The sequence below is a fragment of the Diorhabda carinulata genome, chromosome 7 (assembly GCF_026250575.1).
Source record: "Diorhabda carinulata isolate Delta chromosome 7, icDioCari1.1, whole genome shotgun sequence".
In the NCBI taxonomy this organism is placed as follows: domain Eukaryota; kingdom Metazoa; phylum Arthropoda; class Insecta; order Coleoptera; family Chrysomelidae; genus Diorhabda; species Diorhabda carinulata.
This window is the reverse complement of record NC_079466.1, coordinates 19,022,248-19,043,893: the sequence shown is the minus strand read 5'-3', so window position 1 is coordinate 19,043,893 and position 21,646 is coordinate 19,022,248. Positions and strand designations below refer to the sequence as shown.

General features: G+C 31.5%; 2 protein-coding genes across 3 annotated transcripts in view; both read right to left on the bottom strand.

The window, feature by feature from the left end:
• LOC130896350 (uncharacterized) overlaps positions 1-10,737 on the bottom strand; it is a 207,387-nt gene extending 196,650 nt beyond the window's left edge. The window contains exon 1 of one of the 2 annotated variants that reach the window (XM_057804365.1): positions 10,508-10,737. The gene's annotated coding sequence lies outside the window, so the exon portion shown is untranslated. The remainder of the gene's footprint in view (positions 1-10,507) is intronic. The other variant, XM_057804366.1, reaches the window with a different exon arrangement.
• Positions 10,738-18,259: 7,522 nt separating this feature from the next.
• On the bottom strand, positions 18,260-21,343 carry LOC130896361 (40S ribosomal protein S2). Its single transcript, XM_057804385.1, has 5 exons — positions 21,238-21,343; positions 20,625-20,677; positions 19,250-19,482; positions 18,821-19,054; positions 18,260-18,629 (listed from the first exon to the last, which is right to left on the bottom strand). The coding sequence occupies exons 2-5, from the start codon at positions 20,674-20,676 to the stop codon at positions 18,309-18,311; spliced, it is 840 nt and encodes a 279-aa protein (XP_057660368.1). The 5' UTR covers position 20,677; positions 21,238-21,343; the 3' UTR covers positions 18,260-18,308.
• Between the last annotated feature and the right edge of the window lie 303 nt (positions 21,344-21,646).

Genomic DNA, 21,646 nt, shown 5'->3' with positions numbered 1-21,646 from the left:
CGAGACATATTTTTTAAGTAAGTACCGTTTTGGAATTAAAAAAAGAAGTGCAAAGATATCGCAATAATTTTATTTTTACATGAAAGCCTGTACCTTAATCTACTTTTTTATATAATTTCCGTGAATATTGAGGCACAGTTTTTGAATACCCTACTCATAAAATTCTGCCACTTGACTTGTTAACCACTGTATCACAACTGTTTTGACTTCGTTATCGCCTTGAAGACGCTGACCGCCCAGGTGTTTCTTCAAGTGCAGGAACAAATGGTAGTCGCTGGGCGCCAGATCAGGGCTGTAGGGAGGATGATATAGAGTTGCCCATTGAAAATATTTGATGAGATCTTTGGTCCGATTAGCCACATGTGGACGGGCATTGTCACGCATAAAAACGATACCCTTACTCAACTTGCCACGTCTTTTGTTCTGGATTGCACGACGCAGATTGTTAAATGTCTCACAATAAGACGCTGCATTGATTGTCTCATTACGAGGCCGAAACTCCACTAGCAATACTCCTTTTCTGTCCCCAAAGGGGCAGAATTGTTCTTAAACTTCACTTTTTTGAGTGACGATGAATGTCGCTATTCCATGGATTGTTGTTTCGATTTTGGTGTGACGTAAACCACCCATGTTTCGTCACCAGTAACAATTTGGTCTAAATAATCTTCACCTTTATTGTGGTACCGCTCAAGGAAAGTCAATGCACTGCCTAAACGTTTAGTTGATTTTTTGCAAATCCGTCAATAATTTTTGGAACCTAACGTGAACACAATTTCCGGTATTTCAAGTTCTCGGTCACATTGCGATACAAAACACTATGAGAATACGAAACTAAACAACAATCGACTGTATGGATCTTTCCAGACGAACCAAATCCAACAAAAGTTGTTCACGCATGAAGCAATTCGAAGGAAATGGTAGCCGGTTTTTTCGGAATAACTGGACTTGTCATCACCAACATAGAAGGCAGAAGACGAATCATTTCCCACCACGACAATACTAGCTCACATCCTTTCGAACAAAAACGTTTTTCAATAGTTAAAACATCGAATTGATTTGTCCTCCACCGAACAGTCCCTATTTGGGACCCAATGGTTTCTTCTCATTCCCGCAAATGAATAATTAATTGCGGTATCAACGTTTTTATACATCTGAAGAAGCGGTTCATGCGCTGAAATTACATGTTTTGGAGGTACCTCAATCGGAATGGGAAAAATGCTTTGACAAATGGTTCAAATGCATGCTAAGTCTATTGATATTGATGGAGAATATTTTGACAAACAATAAAGCCATATCCAATTATAACTATTTGTTTCTATTTGTTCATCTGAAAACTTAAGTAACAACTCTCGTAGTCAAGAGAAAAGTTCAAAAACAACATCTTCATAATCTTCACTTTTTTATTTTCCAAAATCTCTTCGACAATATTTTTGAATGACTTTTAAGCATATTTTCGATTGGCAGATAAAATACTTTCTAAGTGAGGATCTTACATAACTTTTCAAATACCGGAGTCCATCACTATTCTTGTTCAGCGCCTTCAGAAAGTTTTTCTTAAGACCTAGTTTAATGAGTAAACAAAGTAGAATGTTTTTTTGATCTACCTTATATTTGATGTTCATTTTTTCCGGAATATACATAAAATAATGTTCTGAATCACAAACAAAGGAACCAATAGTAAGTATTTGGCAAAACCACCTTATAACACAAATAGGACACTGACGAATTTGAGGTCGCTACACCCGTTTCATTGATGTTGTTCATACTTTATTAATTTCATTAACATACATTAATTCACAGCTCTCTTAACAATTTATCGCGTGCCCTATTGACTTAAACGTTTTCTCATTTCCATTGAACAACAAAAGAGCTTTTAAACTGTACATCGAAAAATCAACTGATAAGCGTCATACTGTTTTATTATAGTTTTGCCTCACTGCTTCAAAAGCCCCGGGATATCAGTACAATGATAGTATTCCCCTTCTATTTTCAAAAATCCGTGTAAACCTCACTTTAGTTTCTGATCAAGATAACTTACGTATTAACAAATTCCACTCTTGTAATCGAGTTCTGCTTTTGATCTTGATAATTTTAAATCATCATTTAATTCAGTTTAATTAAATGTGGAGTACTTTCATGAACAGATGAATCGTCCGATTTATTACAAAGGATTTTACTTCAAAGTAACTTTCATTATAATCTTTCAATATATTTCAATGGAATCACCACACGCAAATTGCATGAAGATATTTTGAATGTAAAATTAATTTAGTACTGGACAGAGTATCCGCATATATACAATACTTGCCCTGTAGGCCCCCAATTTCTTCCTGACATAAAAGAGACATTTCCATGATTGCTAGGTTCTCTCCATAACATTGGTGAACTAATGTATACGTTATATCTGGCTGACCATGTTAGTAAAACACTTTTTATTTTGATTCCTATAGGAAATCCAAAATAAAAAAGATGTGCACTTTTTAAAAATCTACGATGAACTATTCACAAAGATAACAAAACAAATCAGAGCTTTGTTTGCATTTTCTACTCGACACTTCAATTAATTTCGAAATGAGATATTTGGGGATAAATAATTGACGAATATCAAATTTAACCATGTAGAGAAGTTGAACAAAATGATGTGGTTGAAAGAAAAAAAAGTGATGTCTTAGAATATTTTTGCTAACACTTATAGCTTTAAGGAGAGAAAATAAAGAGAGTAAACTAGTGTTTTTTATTGTGTTTTCTCATGAATTATGTTGCAATCTAATCGTTTCATCTAACAAATTAATTTTTAGGAATTTTTAGCTCCTATTTGTATACCGTCTAAGGACTTCATAGACATATACATACATCGAAGCTATAAAAAGCGTGATAAAAATAGCACACCACTTACTTTGTATAAGGTCTTTGATGCTTTTTCTAGACTCTGATAAATAGAGGAAATAATAATCCAAATCTACTTTTTTTCTTATAGAGATTACAAGTTTCTGATTTCACAAATGAGCTTTTGATAGCTACTATAACTTATCAGCATTCCTTATGGGTCTTCAATCACTTCATATACTTTAATAATCCGCTTTTTATTAATATGCCTATATTAGCTTCGAAAGTAAGGAAGTATTTATCTATCTATGCAACACAATCTTTAAATTTTATGCCATTATTCTTCTCAGGTCCACCAGGACAGCGAATATTATCATCAGGATCAGGATGTTCGATTTGCTGATGTTAAACAGCCTCTGTTTAATCGGCGAAGTAAATAAATCATCAACTTAATAATTATTATTTCTTTCGAGGACCGTACGGAGTAAGTACCAGTGAATGATGGAAGACTAAATGCTGACAGGTACTAAAACCCCATGTAGTGCCTTATATGACTCATATCGGTGACAAATCTGTGCTAATGCACGATAATACTCGTTCACACCCTGATAGAGTGGTTCGGCAGTACTTAGAAGAGGTCGAGATACCCAACCTGAATTGGCCTGCACGTAGCCCGGACCTTAACCCAATAGAGCATGTCCGGGACCATCTAGGATGGCAAATTTAGCAGCATCCGGCACCTATAAGAATAATAGACGATCTTCAAAATGTTCTTTTCAACTTCTGGGAAAACATGCCGCAAGGATAAGTCCAGAACCTGTTTAGAAGCCTTCCAAGACGAATGGAAGCTATAATTAGAGCGAGGAGCGGCAACACACGCTATTAGAAATTCATTGGCTGGGTTTAGTTTATGCACCGTTCATTTTTTTGTATAGATGTACAATTTTTTTGATATTTTCTATGTTTTGGTAAATCAAACTTTTTATTCTCTGTAGATTAAACTGATATAAAATAAATGTTGCAAAAAGCGTATCTATTCGTGTTTTAATTCGTTATAATAATGGAATTCGAAAAAAAGGCAACACATTTAAAATATTTAAAAAATAATGAGCGATGCGATAATTTTTGTGAAAAGTAGAATATACTTCTTAATACTCATGTAAGAAAAAGACCGACCAGAAAATCACTGATTAAAAAGCATTGGATGCTTCGTACATTAAAACTTACTTTTCACTTTTTATTCTGTAAACATATTTTAGAGTTTTTTTCAAAAAGGTCGAACTCTTGTATTGACCTTAATTGTATTGTGTATTAGATTAAATTCATTCACAATCTGTTTCTAAACAATATGTAAACTGTAGGAAAACTATAGAATATAGAGTTGTTGGGTATTTTCAACCTCGATTGTCTACTTTGTGTAACTAATTGAAAACCAGTATCATATAACATGTATTACAAATAGGATAAAAGGTATAAGAATGTTGGTGGAGTTAATTAAAAGATAACAGTTAACATTCGTAGATGGCATTACATATTTAACACTCCTAGTAAACTGTTTACCTTCAGGGTCTGAAGACGATAACATGGTTCGTGTGTTCAGTATAAATATCACCAAAGGTTCCAGAAATTCCAACTTAATAGAGGACATAACGTTACTAGAACTAGTAATCAATATATTCTCTGTACCAATTTAGACTAATTTTTGTCAACTATTTGGTTCTATTGGTTTTTCAGGATATTCCAAAGATGTGAAGTGGAAGTAGGACACGACTTTTTAACTTCCCTGTCTAATTTGTCCCACAAGAACTCGATTGGGTTGAGGTCGGTCGACTGTGACTGCCAAATCTTTACTTTCGGTACATTCGTCGTTTCTAATCGCTTAAAATACTATTTGCACAGTTTCAAGCACTGCTTGAGATCGTTGTCATGCTGGAGATTAAATTTTTGGCAATTTTTCTAGTACTTCGTTTCGGGTGTACACCCATTTCATTTAAAATTGCTATCCGGAAACGACCAGTGTCGGTTGAATTTCTTTTTAACATTCCAGTTTCGGATAAGCGATCGTGAATACGTGCAAATACGGAATAAGGCGTCATTCGTTGCGGATATTTTTCAGCATAAAGACTTCTAGCTTATCGAGAATTACCATTTGCCATACCATACACAAAATGCATGTCGGCCATTTCAGCAATTGTATACATGCTGCAATACATAAATAATGCAAAAATAACAACTGGCAAACTCACAAGTGGATCCCGATTTGTAACTATCAACATCAGCCTACTACAATTTGAATAAATATTATTATTTCATTTCATAAAACTCTACCTTAAAAAAAAGGTTTTTAGCGGATAATGTAACAGAAAAATTGAAAAAATACCCGTGGTTAGTCCTTTGCGAGTGCCCAGAATATCAAATTTCTAGCATTACTGAAATTTTACAAAAAAAAAAATAAACTTAATTTCAATCACCACCTTTTCGCATGAATTTAGAAACACACTGTATTTGTGGATTCAAAAATAATTTATAACTATGTTTTATCTTTATATGTTTCTGTGTTTAGTGCGAAATCGAGATAGTGAGGTTAGTCAGACTAGCATGATGATAAATCGAAATAAAGAGTTCCAACCTGTGGTTAACATCACAACCTACGACAACTATTACAGATAACTCTGGACTTAACATCAACTGAACGTTAAACTAGGATTTGAATTATTTTTTAGTAAATATCTAGAGCACATAAAAGTACAATGCAAATGGATGAAACTTTCATTATTAAAATAATCGAAAAAATTGTATCAACAAAAGGCAATTGTATCTCATACACGGGAAAAAATTCTATAAAAAGCATCTGTCGTGGGAAAATCTAACTAGTCAATGCATAATGCCTGGTGCAAATATTTCAAATATATATCATTCTACAGATACGTGTAAGTCAACTTCTTATACATTGGGGCATCAATAAGATATAAAGATTTATTCGGTTTGATGATGCAAATACACGTGAAGCACGTAAAGCAGGGCAGGCGGCGCCAATCTACGATATATAAGCAGTGTTGAATACCAACTCATCTGTTCTTTTACAAAGTGTTTTACAGTCGATAGGCAACTTTACCCAAACAGAGGGCGAAGTAAACATAATAGGGAATTATCGGAATAATGGCGATTTTATTATAGACTACTTTACTTGCTTTTACTTTTAGGAAAGTCGACTTTAAAAACTGTGTTATGGTAGCTATGATAGCATTCGACACATAGCTGGTATTTCTAACCTGAAATTTTGTGGTCGTTTTTATGGATAGGGCTAATTATAGGATTATTAGACACGATTTTCTTTAAAATCACACTTTCTTTCTAAGTACCGTTTTGGAATTAAAAAAAGAAGTGCAAAGATATCGCAATAATTTTATTTTTACATGAAAGCCTGTACCTTAATCTACTTTTCTACATAATTTCCGTGAATATTGAGGCACTTGTCATAACGTGGCACCAGTTTTTGAATACCCTCCTCATAAAATTCTGCCACCTGACTTGTTAACCACTGTATCACAACTGTTTTGACTTCGTTATCGCCTTGAAGACGCTGACCGCACAGGTGTTTCTTCAAGTGCAGGAACAAATGGTAGTCGCTGGGCGCCAGATCAGGGCTGTAGGGAGGATGATCTAGAGTTTCCCATTGAAAATATTTGATGAGATCTTTGGTCCGATTAGCCACATGCAGCAAAACGATACCCTTACTCAACTTGCCACGTCTTTTGTTCTGGATTGCACGACGCAGATTGTTCAATGTTTCACAATAAAGAATTCGAAATATAGAAATCACCAGCAAAATAGAGAAGTAGAATATGCATGTCAAAAGAAAAACAAAATACTTACTGAAAATGAAAATATCTTAAAATATATAATCGAAGTAATTATAAAGGTATTTGTCATCATGTCACACGAGTTTGTTTTCATTCTTTTAGAATATAAGAAAACTGCTCAAAAATGAAATGCGGAAGTTGCAGGCAGTATTCATATATATGGGGAATGCCCTTCTCGGTTTATTGTTAGAGTTGATGCAAATGGCAAGTACAAATTGGTGAAATATTGAAGAAATATATTTTTGTTGATTATTTTATACATAATTAATAATTAGGGTCAGTTAAAATGACAATGAAACACATTTGGAACATAACAATGAATTAAGGAGTGAGGGTTCTTCATTTTAGACTAAAAAGATCAATGAAAGCGGAAACTTTACTACTACAATGATGGACCAAGATTATGATTGAAGAAAATAAATCCAGAAGATTACTTGGTACGTGGCATACTGTTAAGAATTGGAATATACAGAGGAACGTGGACACACAAAATCACAGGGATCAATACCAATATGGCAAAAGAAAATATGAATGAGTTTGCAAAGTATGATACATTAAGTGGAAAACGTAACTTTAGGTATTTAGCTTATTACATCAGATACAAATCAAAAACATAATTTAATATGTTATGTTGTTAAATGTCCTGGAAGAAACTGTAGAGGGAAAGATGTGGATGGAGAATATTGATACTGAAAAACCAAATAGCAAAACTTACCACAGGAAAGTTACTATGGAAATTCAGAACACAGCAGAAGATATTATAGATGACATAGAAATAATTAAGATGGGTTGTTGCACCGAAATTTGTGATTTAGGGAATGATAATGTACCGAAACAGAAGATTTAAGAATAGATGATCCTTTGAAAACTTTAATTCATTACCAAGATGATGTTAAACATTTCAAGAAGAACGGGACCATAACCCATCCTTTTTCATAAAAAGAACCGAAAAGTAATCATGAAAAAAATGGTTTTAATTTTTTATTAATTTATTCATATTTTTTGTGTTTGTAGAAATTGAAGATTTGAATAATTAGAAATGTGCAAGCCGAAAATTTTAATCATTTTATCAAGCATATTGAAAATTTTTATTGGTAATAAAACCTAACCAATAAAAAAGAGAAATAAATAACTAAACATATTACCCAAATAAAAAACTAGATTGCAAGGGTTATAATATATATTTTTTAATTACTACATAATTAATATAATAGTTTTTTAAAATTCAAATAGTATAAAAATGCCAAAACAACACTCAACAAGTGTTAATTTATTTTTTAAACACGCCAGTTGAGTGTATAAATTTTTAATGTGAATTAATTACAATTTTGTTCTATTTTCAGTCTTCCATTAACCTCATACAGCATAGAGGATAAATTGATTTTTATTATTATTCATTTAAATGAAAAATGCTGCAACAGTTAAAGAACAAGAAGTAATAACCACCAATAATCAAGATCATCTTCATATATGCATCTGCAACTTTTACTGCTGCTATTTTTTGCATTCTTCTAGCACAGTAAACCAAAAAAATGTCTTGTTACTTATGAGAGCAGGGACAATAATATTGTGTAATACCTATAGTGATAATTCTTGTTTCCGCTGTGTTTTTCATCACAAAATTACCTGAATTATAGGTTAGAAACTGTTTAACTAAAACCCCCTAATTTTGGGGGTTAAAATTAATGATAGTTTAAAGACTTTTAAACTCGGTTAACACACAGTTAACACAAGTGGCTATTATATCAACAATGTCTATATTGTCTCGAAATAAATATTTAAGCAATTTCTGGGGGGGGGGGGGGAATTCAACCTCCTAGTTAAATGCTTCGATCTCTTCTTGTTAGCCATTAAGAGAAAAATTGTCCAATATACCCACAGATTAAATATGGAGGATTTTTTCAGTATATCAGTAAATAATCAAAATTAGTTTGAATTTTTTAGAATAAATGATTTCAAAAATCAAAATTATTAGTGGTACTGGAAGAATTGTACTCAATCTATATTCTATGTTTTTCTCTAAATACTCAATTCCTGATGGTAGCTCTAGTTATAATTTAATTAAATACTATAAATCTGATTGATAATCAGTAGCTCCAAACATGGAATCTGTATATTTACTTTAGAGAAATGTTGAAGCAACTGAAAACATCTCAAACTTATATTGATGATAGACATATATTATCATTTGAACCATTAACTTACCCTTATATTCTGGTAACTCTAGAATAAAATAATTTTTCAACTATGTGATATATTAAAATACCCATTCAATGAAAATGAATAATAAATATAATAATTTTAGTTGTTTAGAGTAGTAATTATGAACTTACAGTTATTCTGCAATATACAAACCTTTCAAGAAAAAATGTGTATTAAGAGATTGAATCACCAGAAGAATTATTGGTTTTGAAAATAATGAGCATGATTTATAGAATTTATTTAGAATAATCAATAACTTGCAATAAATTAATTTTCTTAAATCAACTTTATTAAAAATAAATGCAAAGTCAAAAAATGTCCATGATATATTTCTAATTACGGAAACTATCCTATCCTATCCACAGCAAAATAGTTCAGGCTGCACACTGGATCGACTCATACAATATTTTGAATTAGTTTCTTCTTTTATTAAAAAAGTTTGATAACTATTGACAATGTCTCACATTAGTTTGTTACTGGCTTTATTATTGAGTTATTTATTAAATTAAATAGTAGTTCATTATGGTAAGTCACATTGATATGATATTCTTATTATATTATCAAAGACAATCTAGGCTTCTAAGTAACGTGTCATCATATTACAGGAAGACACTAAAAGAGATAATATAAGGGAAAATTGAAATAATAATAGAAAACTTGAAATATAAAGAGAATATCACAATCAATTAGAGGGGAAAATAATTAACGACACAGAAATCTATCAAGTGGTTCTATGTATGAATTTCTACAGTTTCGAAACTATGAATGTGGCATATCTAGAACTCACTTTTGATTAATAATATGAGAAAATTATAAATTACAAATTTAGAACCATAAAATTAAAAAATTGTAGATATTATTTCATAACAAAATAATTGGTTGGGACAATTATTTTAGATATTACCAGGTCATAGCAATCTGTATTTATTTAATTCAATCTGTTTTAGTTACATCCTACTAAATATACTAAATCATTGTGTTATGAAGAAAAGAAATTTTTATTGGCCTAATACAGGAAAATGGGTTGAGAATGTAAGTACCTAATTGTGGAATATTGAGCAGAATCATTCTACATACTTAATTAAAAATGTTTCATCAACAAAAAAGTATATTTCAAATGTTGACAAGGGGTTACATACACAATTTGTTTCAAATTCTCATTGTCTTCAATTACACAATGAGTAACTAGATGTTGCCAACACGATAAAAAATGTGAAAATTCTTCAAGTAAATATTGTTGTACACCAAGTACCTACTCATTTCCTTAAATGGTCATCTGTTTTTTTAATCATATAGCACTTTTATAAAAAAAGACTGTTTTATATGATTTATGTAGCAGTAAAATCTATCAAATTGTTACAATGTCATACCTTTAGAGAACATACATTGTTTTATTACACATCTAACATCCTTCCATCTTAGTTTTTTGATTGGCATAGATGTATTTTGTAAACAAAAAGATTACACATTCCACTGTTCACGTATATCTTGGTTATAGAATACATTAAAATAATAATAATCAGAATATGTTCAATATTTTCTGAATATTGAAAACAATACTAAGTAGAGACTATATAGTGGGTATTGTTTACATTTTAGAATCTACATGTACATACCACTTTCACATGCACTTTCATTACATTAACACAAACTTCCAGATGATTAATTGAATTGACTGAAGCGTATTCACAATAATGTATCTAAAAGTTTTTCATATACTCGAAATTAAGCACGTATCGAAATAAAATCTCCCCGCCCTACATACGTACTAAACACTTCATAAGAAACAATTCGTTCGTTTGTATTCCACATACATTCGTTCGTTAGCTGCTCACTGCTGTCATCTGATTTCAATAGTATGAATCGAATGACAGCAATCACCTAAGGTCTCAGCTGTCTGAAACAGTGTTGCCATGATAATTATAATTGTAATAAATCCTACAAAGCTGAAATATGAATACATAGGCTGATCAAATTTACAATATATGGAATATTTTTTTGTGACAATATTTGATAAACATTTCAGTGACATTTATTATGATAATCTCACACTAAATATAACAAAATTCGATTGATTTGCCATTTTCTTACAAATGAGGCTTTCTGATTTGCTATACAAAAATTTAAATATGTTACGGTAAAATTGTCGTGAAAGCAGTCAGACGAAGGCATGAGGAATGATTTGCCTATCTGCAATTAAACAATTGAATCTCTTTACTTTGTGATTGACGGGGCCCTGGACTAATAGTTTCAAGGACATCTAAAACAAAGTAATAGTATTATAAGGTGTATTTCAAAACCTTGAGAATAAAGACACTGCAAGGCCAGAGCATTAAGGCGTCGAGTGAAATCTAACGAATTTACTGGAAAAAGATAAATAGTTGGTCACAAAAGAAAGCGATTGACTATTTATATAAACATGATAATTCTTGAGAGATTAAAAAAAATGAAATGTAAGTTTAGTGCGGACAATTTCAAGTGACTGCGCTTAATTTATGGTTAAAAAGGAAAAAATGTTTGACGCTGTCCGAAATAGTCTTATCCTAATAGATATAAATATCAAAAGCATGTCGACGAACGTTTTTACAGCCAACCAATTGATTCAACTAGTAGACAGATTCAAGTATTAAGATTCGACACTAATTTCAATATAGGACGAAGAAAAAATAAAAAATAAGGGCAGCTTTATGAAGTTTAACATTTTTATTCAACCCCAAGATCAATAGAATCTAATATTGAATGACTGGAAACTGTATAAAAACAGAAAGAATATTACTTATGTCAGATTCTTATTATTCAAAATACAAGAAATTGTAATGGAAAATTTTGGAGAAAGGTAAAGCGGAAGTGGCTATTATGGCCAGATATATCATAAAATTGTATTACATAAACCCATGGGCGTAGGAAAACAAAATAAAAAATAAATACAGATATAGAATATTTAGTTATTATATTATTACTTGGTAAGTCGATTGGAAAAAAATTAAAATAATATATTGTTATAATATATAACGAATATTGATTTTCTTTAACTTCTTAGACGTTTTCATTTGTTTTTCTTATATAGAAAATTAGTTTAAAAACATAGCTAAAAATTGACGTTGATTTTTTATTAAAAGAATCTAAAACTAAGATTTATCAAAATAAAAAAATATGTAATAACTTACTGAGGAACCTACTTATTAAATTACTTACCTAAATGAAAATTATTAGTATGAACATAATAAATAGAAAAAATTCTCAAAAATTCACACTTTATTTAAAATAAACTAAAAGATTAAAGCTCTGAAGAGTTTTACTGGTTACGTTTCTTAGTATCCCCGATAGGAATTGAAATTGCGAACTAACACCTTCTTTCATATTAAAAATAAAGTCTAATTATTAATAATGAAGATAAATATTTAGTTTGGCTTCGACTGTTGACAGTGGCGGTTCGCATTTTGGTATTTAAAGTATGCAGCTTGTAAATTACAATCCATACTTATTTAAAATCTGTACATATTGATCTATCGACGACAGAATGTTGTTTTCTGGAAAATAAGGAATGACTGGGAAATATTTTATTTTTATGCTTGATAAACAGAAGTTTGTTTTCAGAGTTTTTCACTTTGGCAGCCTCCAAGAAATGTTCGAAAACTCGTTTTCAGTGACTCCAAAGGCTAGCAGCATTTCCGGATTTATACTCTTGTCCAGGCGCTCTAGTTTGAGTAGTTTTTTCATATTTATGTAATTGTAATGAACAGAAAACTAGCCCCTGATAGTGGCATAAAATAATAATACGAGCTAACTACAAAGAAGTGTATCAATAAATATAGGACAGGCAATAGTTCTTTAGCCCGATTTCAAATAATCAGTCACTCATTCCTTCATATTGAACCGCTGTGAATCCCATTGAGCGCGGAAAACAGAAATTTGAAAACTCAACTAGCCGTTTTGACTGATAATGACCATGACTCCTCTATAAATCAAATTCCCGCGCTTAGATTTGCTATGAACTCCTCCCGATTGCAGTCTATCTATAACCTCCTACTTAAAAACTCTAGCGAAAGATTTTACATGGCTGCGAAAGAAGTGAATCACAGAAAGACGAGAATAACTCATTCGTTGACTACCAGATGCGACTTGAGTTTTCAGGTCTATGATAACATTCATGCCACAAGATGAAACGGACGGTACTTTGTTATCAAAGTTGTCACCTCGACCACCTGTGAAGAGGCACACCCACTGAAACTCGACTTGGCAAATATCATGTTTCCGCCTTGACAACCTTTCAAGAAGCGACGATCCATTCCCAGTACTACCGTTTCAAATTCTCACCTAGCACCTTCGATGTCAAAGTCTGAGCTAAGCCAGACTGCAGATGACTCTGAATAAGAAAGTAGCTATTGATCCATTCAAAAACCCTACAGACCTAAAAATATTTCCTACGATCGAGGGCCTTATACTTCCCAACCCAGTTTAATGAATCCAACACCAACGCCGGCGATTGCTTTTTTTGTTCTTACTTTTAGGACGAGTGTATAGTAAAGTCACTTTTGGCTTGTCTCTCATAAACGAGACCACCGACCACCAATCCACAGAATAGTGACACAAACAGACAGAGGCGAAACAAAATAGGCGCCAATCTGTAACTTTAACTTTTAGTTTAATATTAAAAGTTAATATTGTTACGAGAAGCTAGCGAAATGGGTCCTTAGGCCGGCCCTGTCCAGCTACAATGGACAACAAAATTCGTGCAGCGTCTCTAAAAATTTTTATAAATGGCGCTATATGTCCTTTTAGAACTTCTTATTATAGTGGGTGGGTTATTTACAGTATTTCTTCTAAATAATTTCTAGGAAAGTTTATTTATTTATTTCTCATGTTTCTTTTTTTCTAGAACTTTGTAGAATTCTATTTGTGGTATATAAATAAGTTTATGTAACGCAGTGAGTTTAGTTTTAGATAGATAGTCATACTGAAAAGAACGAATTAGTAAAAGTAATCGCAGAAATTATTTAAGTGATATTTATAAGTAAATTATTATAAGTTAAGTGTATTGTATAATGTGTAAATAAATTAAAAACGTAACAGAGAGTGTTTATTTATTCACCCCACGAGTAGTAAGATTGTAAATAAATACGAAAAACGTTACATTGGTGTCAGAAGTGGGATATTGTAAAAATATAGTGACATAAACATGTCGCAGAGACTTGGTGACCTGAAAGTGACAGAACTGAAAGCCGAACTGGAAAATCAAGAGTTGAAAACGTCCGGTAAGAAGAGTGAATTAGTAGTAAGACTCAAGGTGGCACTGGTAAGTGAGGGCTTTGATCTAGAAACATATTTATTCAAAGACGAGTCCTCCACTTTGCACTCGTCACTTTCTACTAATATGGACAAGAAGATTTTGACTTTGAAAAACGATATTTCTGTTAATATAAAAGATGATATTTCGGCCAAAATTGACGACAAGATTTCCACCATGAAAGACGATATTTCGACTACGAGAAATGATATTCCGGTCAATATAAATGACAAGATTTCGATGGATGACAAAATCAACGGTGGGCTATTTACAGTATTGTATAGTGTGTAAATAAATTAAGAAAGTAAGAGACAGTGTTTATTAATTCACCCCACGAGTAGTAAGATTGTAAATAAATACGAAAAACGTTACAATATATAGTCTGAGTAAAGTGCCTACAATTATCACTTACCTCTTCAGAATCCGTAATATTTTTTTGCTTGAATATAAGTTAACAGAACTAAAAATACACAAAAACTGTGCAAAAAAGTCAAAAACCTCCGTAGACTTAAAAAATGTTTATCAATTTTTATTTTGTAATAGTAATTCAGAAGTACAACTGTGAGCATTATTAATTTGAAGTGAAGAAGTTACATTACTATTGGTACTTGAATTGGCAACATTTAACGAGTTCAGAGAAATAACATCGTCTATAGTTGTATTAGTACTTATTGGATTGTTGGTAGAATCGTGAAAATTTACAATGTTGCTTGAAGTCGAACTAGTTGTTCCCGTTAAAATTTTCACTGCGGAATCCTTTTTGTTTTTTATTGAGTCGTCTACGTAACCCTCCGCAACTGTGTTGGATTTCCACCCACCGCGTTTCTTTAGTTTGAATTATATCACCACCGGATCCCATTAATAGAGACGCCGAAGAGTGTCGAAATGTATCCCCAGTGTAGTTTTGTGGATTAAGTAAATTCAAATATGTTGAGATAAGCGAGGGAATTTTTGAAACGGTATTGATACTCACAACTTGGGTTTGCATTTTCCATTTTTAGACTGCAAAAAGAAATGATCTGTTTTGACATTTGTGGGTCCTTGGTATTTATATTTTTTATAAATGTTTACCAAGTTTAATCTATTGTCAGATATTTCACCAATAACAGTAAATCGACGTGGAACATGAGTTTTTGTATCAGATACTGTGATAATTAAGACATTAAGACAAATTAATCAGGTTTTAATACATTTTGACATGTTTGTTTACATACATTTCGCGTCGTTTTTCGCGCTTTGTTTGTCAGTACTATCTCATGTTTTGACCAAAGAACAAGGGAATAAAAATGTCCAAACGTAAATATAACACGTTATCAGTATCTGAAAAATCACAAATTTTATCAGATTATGTTTGTGGAAAATCGCGCGATGATGATGACATAGTTGCTATGTAGTCTTCTTTGGACACAGAAGAAGAAGAAGACTGTGAAAATTTCATAGCGTGAGGCAATGGAAGCTTTAGAAACTTTACACAACTATTTCGAAATGTCAAATATTGATAATTCTAATATTTTTGATATAATATATTCTATCGAGAAACAAGTTTCAGCAACTATCAATCAAATACAAACATAACCGATTAGTTCAAGTAATAAACTTTACCGTATTGTTTTTTTTTTCGACGCATACATTATGTATGTACACTCATACCTACATTAAATTCATATCATCCAAAATACGCATTTTTATTAACATTTCCACCGATAAAAATGGAATAACGGCACATTTCGACCTCTGTAAGCGGGGGCCTGTGTAAATTAGTCAACTATAATTTTAAATCTGCTTAATTGGAAAACTGGATTATTGGTTAGGTTCCCTCAATAATTGGTACATATGTCTTTGTCCTCTGAGAACCCAATTAACTAGGATTCATTGTAATTCCAACAGTTTATACCGTTCATGCATTTGTTAATATTTGAAAAGTTTGTGAGTATTCATTCGCTGATAGATCTATCTTAACAGGAGAATTATTATCTCTTCGTGCGGAATATATTCATTTTATTTTTTGTCTGACGTCTAATAATTTAAAATGGTAGTTGTTTGGACAGATTTTTACTTATATGTGTATGTATTGGTTTCTTTAAATGACTTTTATACAACAATGCTCTTATTTGTTTATGTTGTATAGTTTGTCTTAGATACACTGTGTACTATTCATTTATATATACATCGATATTTATATTGTTACCCTATCTGATTATTGTTTTACTTCTAATTTCACAATTTTATGTTTACTTGTTTATCTCCATGGATGTTTGAGTTATTATGTACCATATATTTTTAGTCTTAATAAAAATCAGGTAAAAGATTGAAAAGTTAGCATTTCAAAAAACTCTTGGACAGTTTTATTTTGAGTCCGCAACACCATTCGAAATTGCATACTAGGAGAGAGAAGAAAATTAATAGAATGAGAAACTTTATAATGGTGATAAATAAAGATGACATATTTACATAAACTTAATTACAATAATAAAGGAATCAACATATTACTTGTTTAAAATACCACAATTACATATAATACATGAATTAATTTTGATTATTATATTGCCAAATTTGTAATTTTGTAATGATGAAAAACAAGAAAAACTACAAGAACGTTCTCGGAGTTTTATAAAAAAGCAAAGAATACGATATTAAATAAATTACGTATCTTGTAAAGAGTAGTATCAAAAGATATTAGAAAATCACGCGCCGAGACTTAAAAAGTCAGTTATATTATAAAAAGAAAAATCCTTAACGTGTCGGAATTTGACAACGAGAGATATTAAAGAAATTAACGTGTCGAGAATTACTGGGTTAATTAAAAAAACAACAAAACACAAGATAAGTCTGTTGCAGTAGAAGTAAAGAAAAGAAAACATTGGATTTCCTTGATGAAGAAAATTCTTCATATACTCCACTAGTGTCATTTAATATGTTAAGTTAGGTATAAGTTTTTTTCTTTGAAATTAAAACTATAGATTGCCGTTATTGAGTTAAATAAATATTTTGAAATCAATCAAATGATAATGTTGATATATTTGTCAAAATTCATTTGCAATTTCAACATCTGTCATAATTGACATCACTTATAAAATTAAGACAATGACAATTTATAAGTATTCCTTGAAATATTTTATCTTGAACATTATCTCCGAAAAACATAGACTATTTAGCTAAATAAAAGAAATTTAATCATAAAATTTTACATATAATTAATTTAAATTATCAAAACCCACGGAGAGAGATTTCTTCATTGCTCCATATATAATGTCATGATTTTACAATATAAATGAATTTCGTTTAACCCTCGTATATTAATATTTATAATTCAATTATTTCTATGGCTCATTTATCTTGTTTTAAGTAGGTTGTATGAAAGACTTATTTTTTCTTTGAGTTCTGGCACTGATTGTTGTAGATATATAAATTATTCTATAATTATGAATTCTTTTTTATTATATTTAATAGCAAAATTTACTAATTTTAACTGAGTTAGTTAAATATGAAGAATTACATATTATATTTTTTATAATCAGCTTAACTATATATAAAGGTGCGCCTCCATTGAACAAACAAGTTGATTAAAGTGCAGTTGTAACAAACATTTCATATTTCAACAAACAATTGCTATTCAGCATGAAACATTAGTCAGTTAGGTTTTGTCGAAGAATGGGTGATTTGAACAGTCGCCGGGCCTGCATTGCAGCAGCTTATATTTTAATGGAAGAACCTCTTTCTCGTCGATGGTGGCAGAGGCAAATGTTTTTACATATAGTGGTGATTTCCGAAATAAGACAGCCGAGTGTTTGTTTACAAATTTTACGAGTGTCAAATGGAGATTTTGAATTGTTAGTACCGTTCAGACTCCTTATATCTATACTTTAGACCTGTGCTGCCGCCAAATACGATGTTTACACTGCAATGGATCAAAATATCTAGAGACGCAATGCAGAATTTGAATTGCGTCTACAGTGTCCAAACGCCAATGTCTACATTTGAAAGACACATCACAGTAGATTTTCATAGTAAGCATCGTGACGCGGCCGACGACGTTTATAGGAGACCATAGCCAAAGGTAATACGTAAATAGAAGAAAAAGTAAATTTCATTAATTTTTATTTAAAAACATACATTACAATTATGCAATCTTAAGCACTTTCCGTACGTGAAGGTCCAGTAACCGGGCGATGATTCTTTGACAAATAGTCAGCAAATTCTTGATAAGGAGTTTTAGCCAAAGGCATATCTTTCCACAAATCAGGTGTCAAGTAAGCATATGTTTTAGCTATGGCTGCATAAGTAGCTTTAGCGAAATTACCCAATGTACCAGTTGAACCTCTAGCTGAAGTATAACAATCCTCAATACCAGCCATCTGAAGAAGTTTTTTAGGTACAGGAGCAGATACGATTCCAGTACCACGGGGAGCTGGAATTAACCTCACAGTAACAGATCCACACTTACCAGTTACCTGAAAAGTACAATGCTGGATCAATATATATGAAACTAATAACATACTTTAAATAATAGTTTGAAAATAAGTCAGATTTCTTAAGCCATCATAGAAATTAATTTCTCTGGTGGAAACCGCGAAAGAAAAAACATTATTCATCATTCAGAAACCGAATTGTAAACGTTTATTAGTAAAATGAATAAATATACCTTGCAAGGTACTGTGTGAGGTTGACCAATCTTGTTACCCCAGTAACCTCTACGGACAGGTACTACAGATAATTTAGCCAAAATAATAGCTCCTCTGATAGCTGTAGCAACTTCTTTACTGCACTTCACACCCAAACCGATATGACCTTTACTGTCTCCAATAGCAACAAAAGCCTTGAATCGAGTACGTTGACCAGCACGAGTTTGTTTCTGTACTGGCATTATTTTCAATACCTACAAGAAAAAAATAACTTTTAGTATAGTAACATCACTCAAGTGCATTTTTTTCAATAAAACAAATATCAGTAATTTCTGGCCATCATTAGAACATAGTTCCTCTGGTGGAAACCGCGAAAGAATAAGTTATTCATCATAAAAATAAAGAAAATGTTAAAAAAAAAAAGAATTTCACTGTTCAAAATAAATTACCTCATCATTTAGATCAGGCCCAATAAAATGATCAATGATTTCAAATTCCTTAATGGGTAATGAAAACAAGTAGATTTCTTCGAGTGATCGAATTTTTCCATCTTTCACTAAACGTCCTAACTTAGTGACTGGTACCCATTCTTTTTGGTCTTCCTTTCCACGGCCACGTCCGCGTCCACGGCCTCTACCGCGACCTCTTGTACCTCCTCGGCTACTACCGCGCCCACTACCACCTAAAATGTGAAATTATTCAGAAACTAAAATTTCAATTCACAAGATCAAAGCAAAAACTGTTAAATGATCAATCTGCTAAATTAATGGGTAAAGTGGAAGCCACACTAATAAAACTAATATTTCGGACTACAAATTTGCAACTTCAGCAGATTTGACCAACATAACGAATTGTAGTCATTGTGTATTTACATAATAAAAATTTTAGTATGGACATTCTGTAGATTTGTATTTATAAATCACTCCTCATATCCATGAAATTAGTAAAGTTACTTACAAAGATATAATCATTCACTCAATTATTGCTATATTTCATCAAAAAGTAGATATGCTATACATAATATACACCATTTAATACCACAGACAGCTCTCAGAAGCTATAACCAGGGAAGATCTGCCGAATTTATCATTGTGGACAAGAAAAACCTACAAATTCGACTTACTGGGACACCTGAGGATGCTAGACCTTGCAGAGACTGCAATTTGCAGATTCTGCTGCGCACAGGGCAAAGCTTCTATCCACATTCTCTTCAAGTGCACACTTCAAAACTACAGAGCACTACACCTGGGAGCACATTAAAGAAAAGATGAATATCTGTAGGAGTTACATCAATCCCTCATACTGAAATTTTTAAGAACAGTTAATAGATGACCTATAAACACTTAGTATTCCCAGTATCACAACAAGAAAGAGGAATACAAAAGTCACCTTCGGCACAGTGTACATGGTACCCTAATATACATATATACATGCTTAAAATTGAAAGTAACAATAAGCAATTATAGTTTTCAAAAATTAAATCAGGCTTAAAATAAATAACCTCACTTAAATTTTAAAATTAGGGTTTTGTAATGGTGTGAAAAGTGTAATCAATATAGTAGTTGAGGATTTGCATATTTTTTAAGCATGTTTTATATTTATTCGATACTATTTCAAAAACACTTTAGTTTGTTTTTATCAGTATAAAGTATGTACAATAAATTTTTCCAAGTGATAAATAAAATCTAAATGTAAACTGCACAAGACAGATAATATCAATATTTTACTAATTATTATTGCTATAGCAATTTTCTTGGATATTATATATTCAAATGTTTAATTATTAGAGTACGAACAATACTGAAAAAAAATTATTGTACTAACCAAAACCACCACGGAATCCACCACGTCCACCGGCTGGAGCTGCGTCCGCCATTCTAAAAAAATTATCAAATTAGTAAAAAATATTAGACTAACGAAGTAACTAATGTTCCAAATATATTCAGAAATTCTAGGCCATCATTGAGAAAATCTCTATGGTGGAAACCGCGAAAGAATAAGTAAATTCATCATTAATTACACATGTAACAAACCGGTATATATTGATTTCCACAAAGTTTTCAATAAAGTAAAAGTGAATATTACCAAAACGCTTGAAACTTAATAACCTTTAGGTATATCACAAAAAGTTCTAATAATGTCTATGCTATTGCGTTCCTAACAAAATATGTGTGATTCTAATAAAACATTTACTTCCTATAGTAAATAAGTTAAAAAATAGATTTAATAAATAGAAAACTTGATAGTACAACATAATTATGAAAGTTCAAAGAATCCATTTTGTTTGGAACACGTGTGAAACAATTTATTAACCTGATTATTATTATTACTCAGTATTTTAGAGAAAGTTTTACGAAGGTAAGTATAAATATAAAATAAAGTTATAAAAAAGGCATCACAACACAGTACTCTAAATTAAAATTTAAAAAATACTTACTTTCAGTTCCTTCTTCTTCGACGTCAACGAAAGAAAGAAATGAGGTTCGAACTTCCGAGTGATGGTATTTTATCTTTCAGTAAATGTCGTTTATTGTCGAGTCTATTCGTGCCTTTACGTCATAGAAAATCATTTTCATTGGCCAATATGAAGCGACATGAAAATATGCACCAATCAAATTACTTTGGTGTCCGGAAATACGTATATGGATATATATCTATGCCATGGAACATTAAATCTGTAGAAGAGGGGTGATTTTTTTACTTTGACGTATTCACTAGTTTTGTTTGAAATAATCATTTGAAAGTTATATTGATAACCATTATCTTTATTACAGTTAAGGACAACAGTTTAGCTTATTTGATAATAATTTTATGCCAGTATATGAATCTATCTATATATAGCTTTG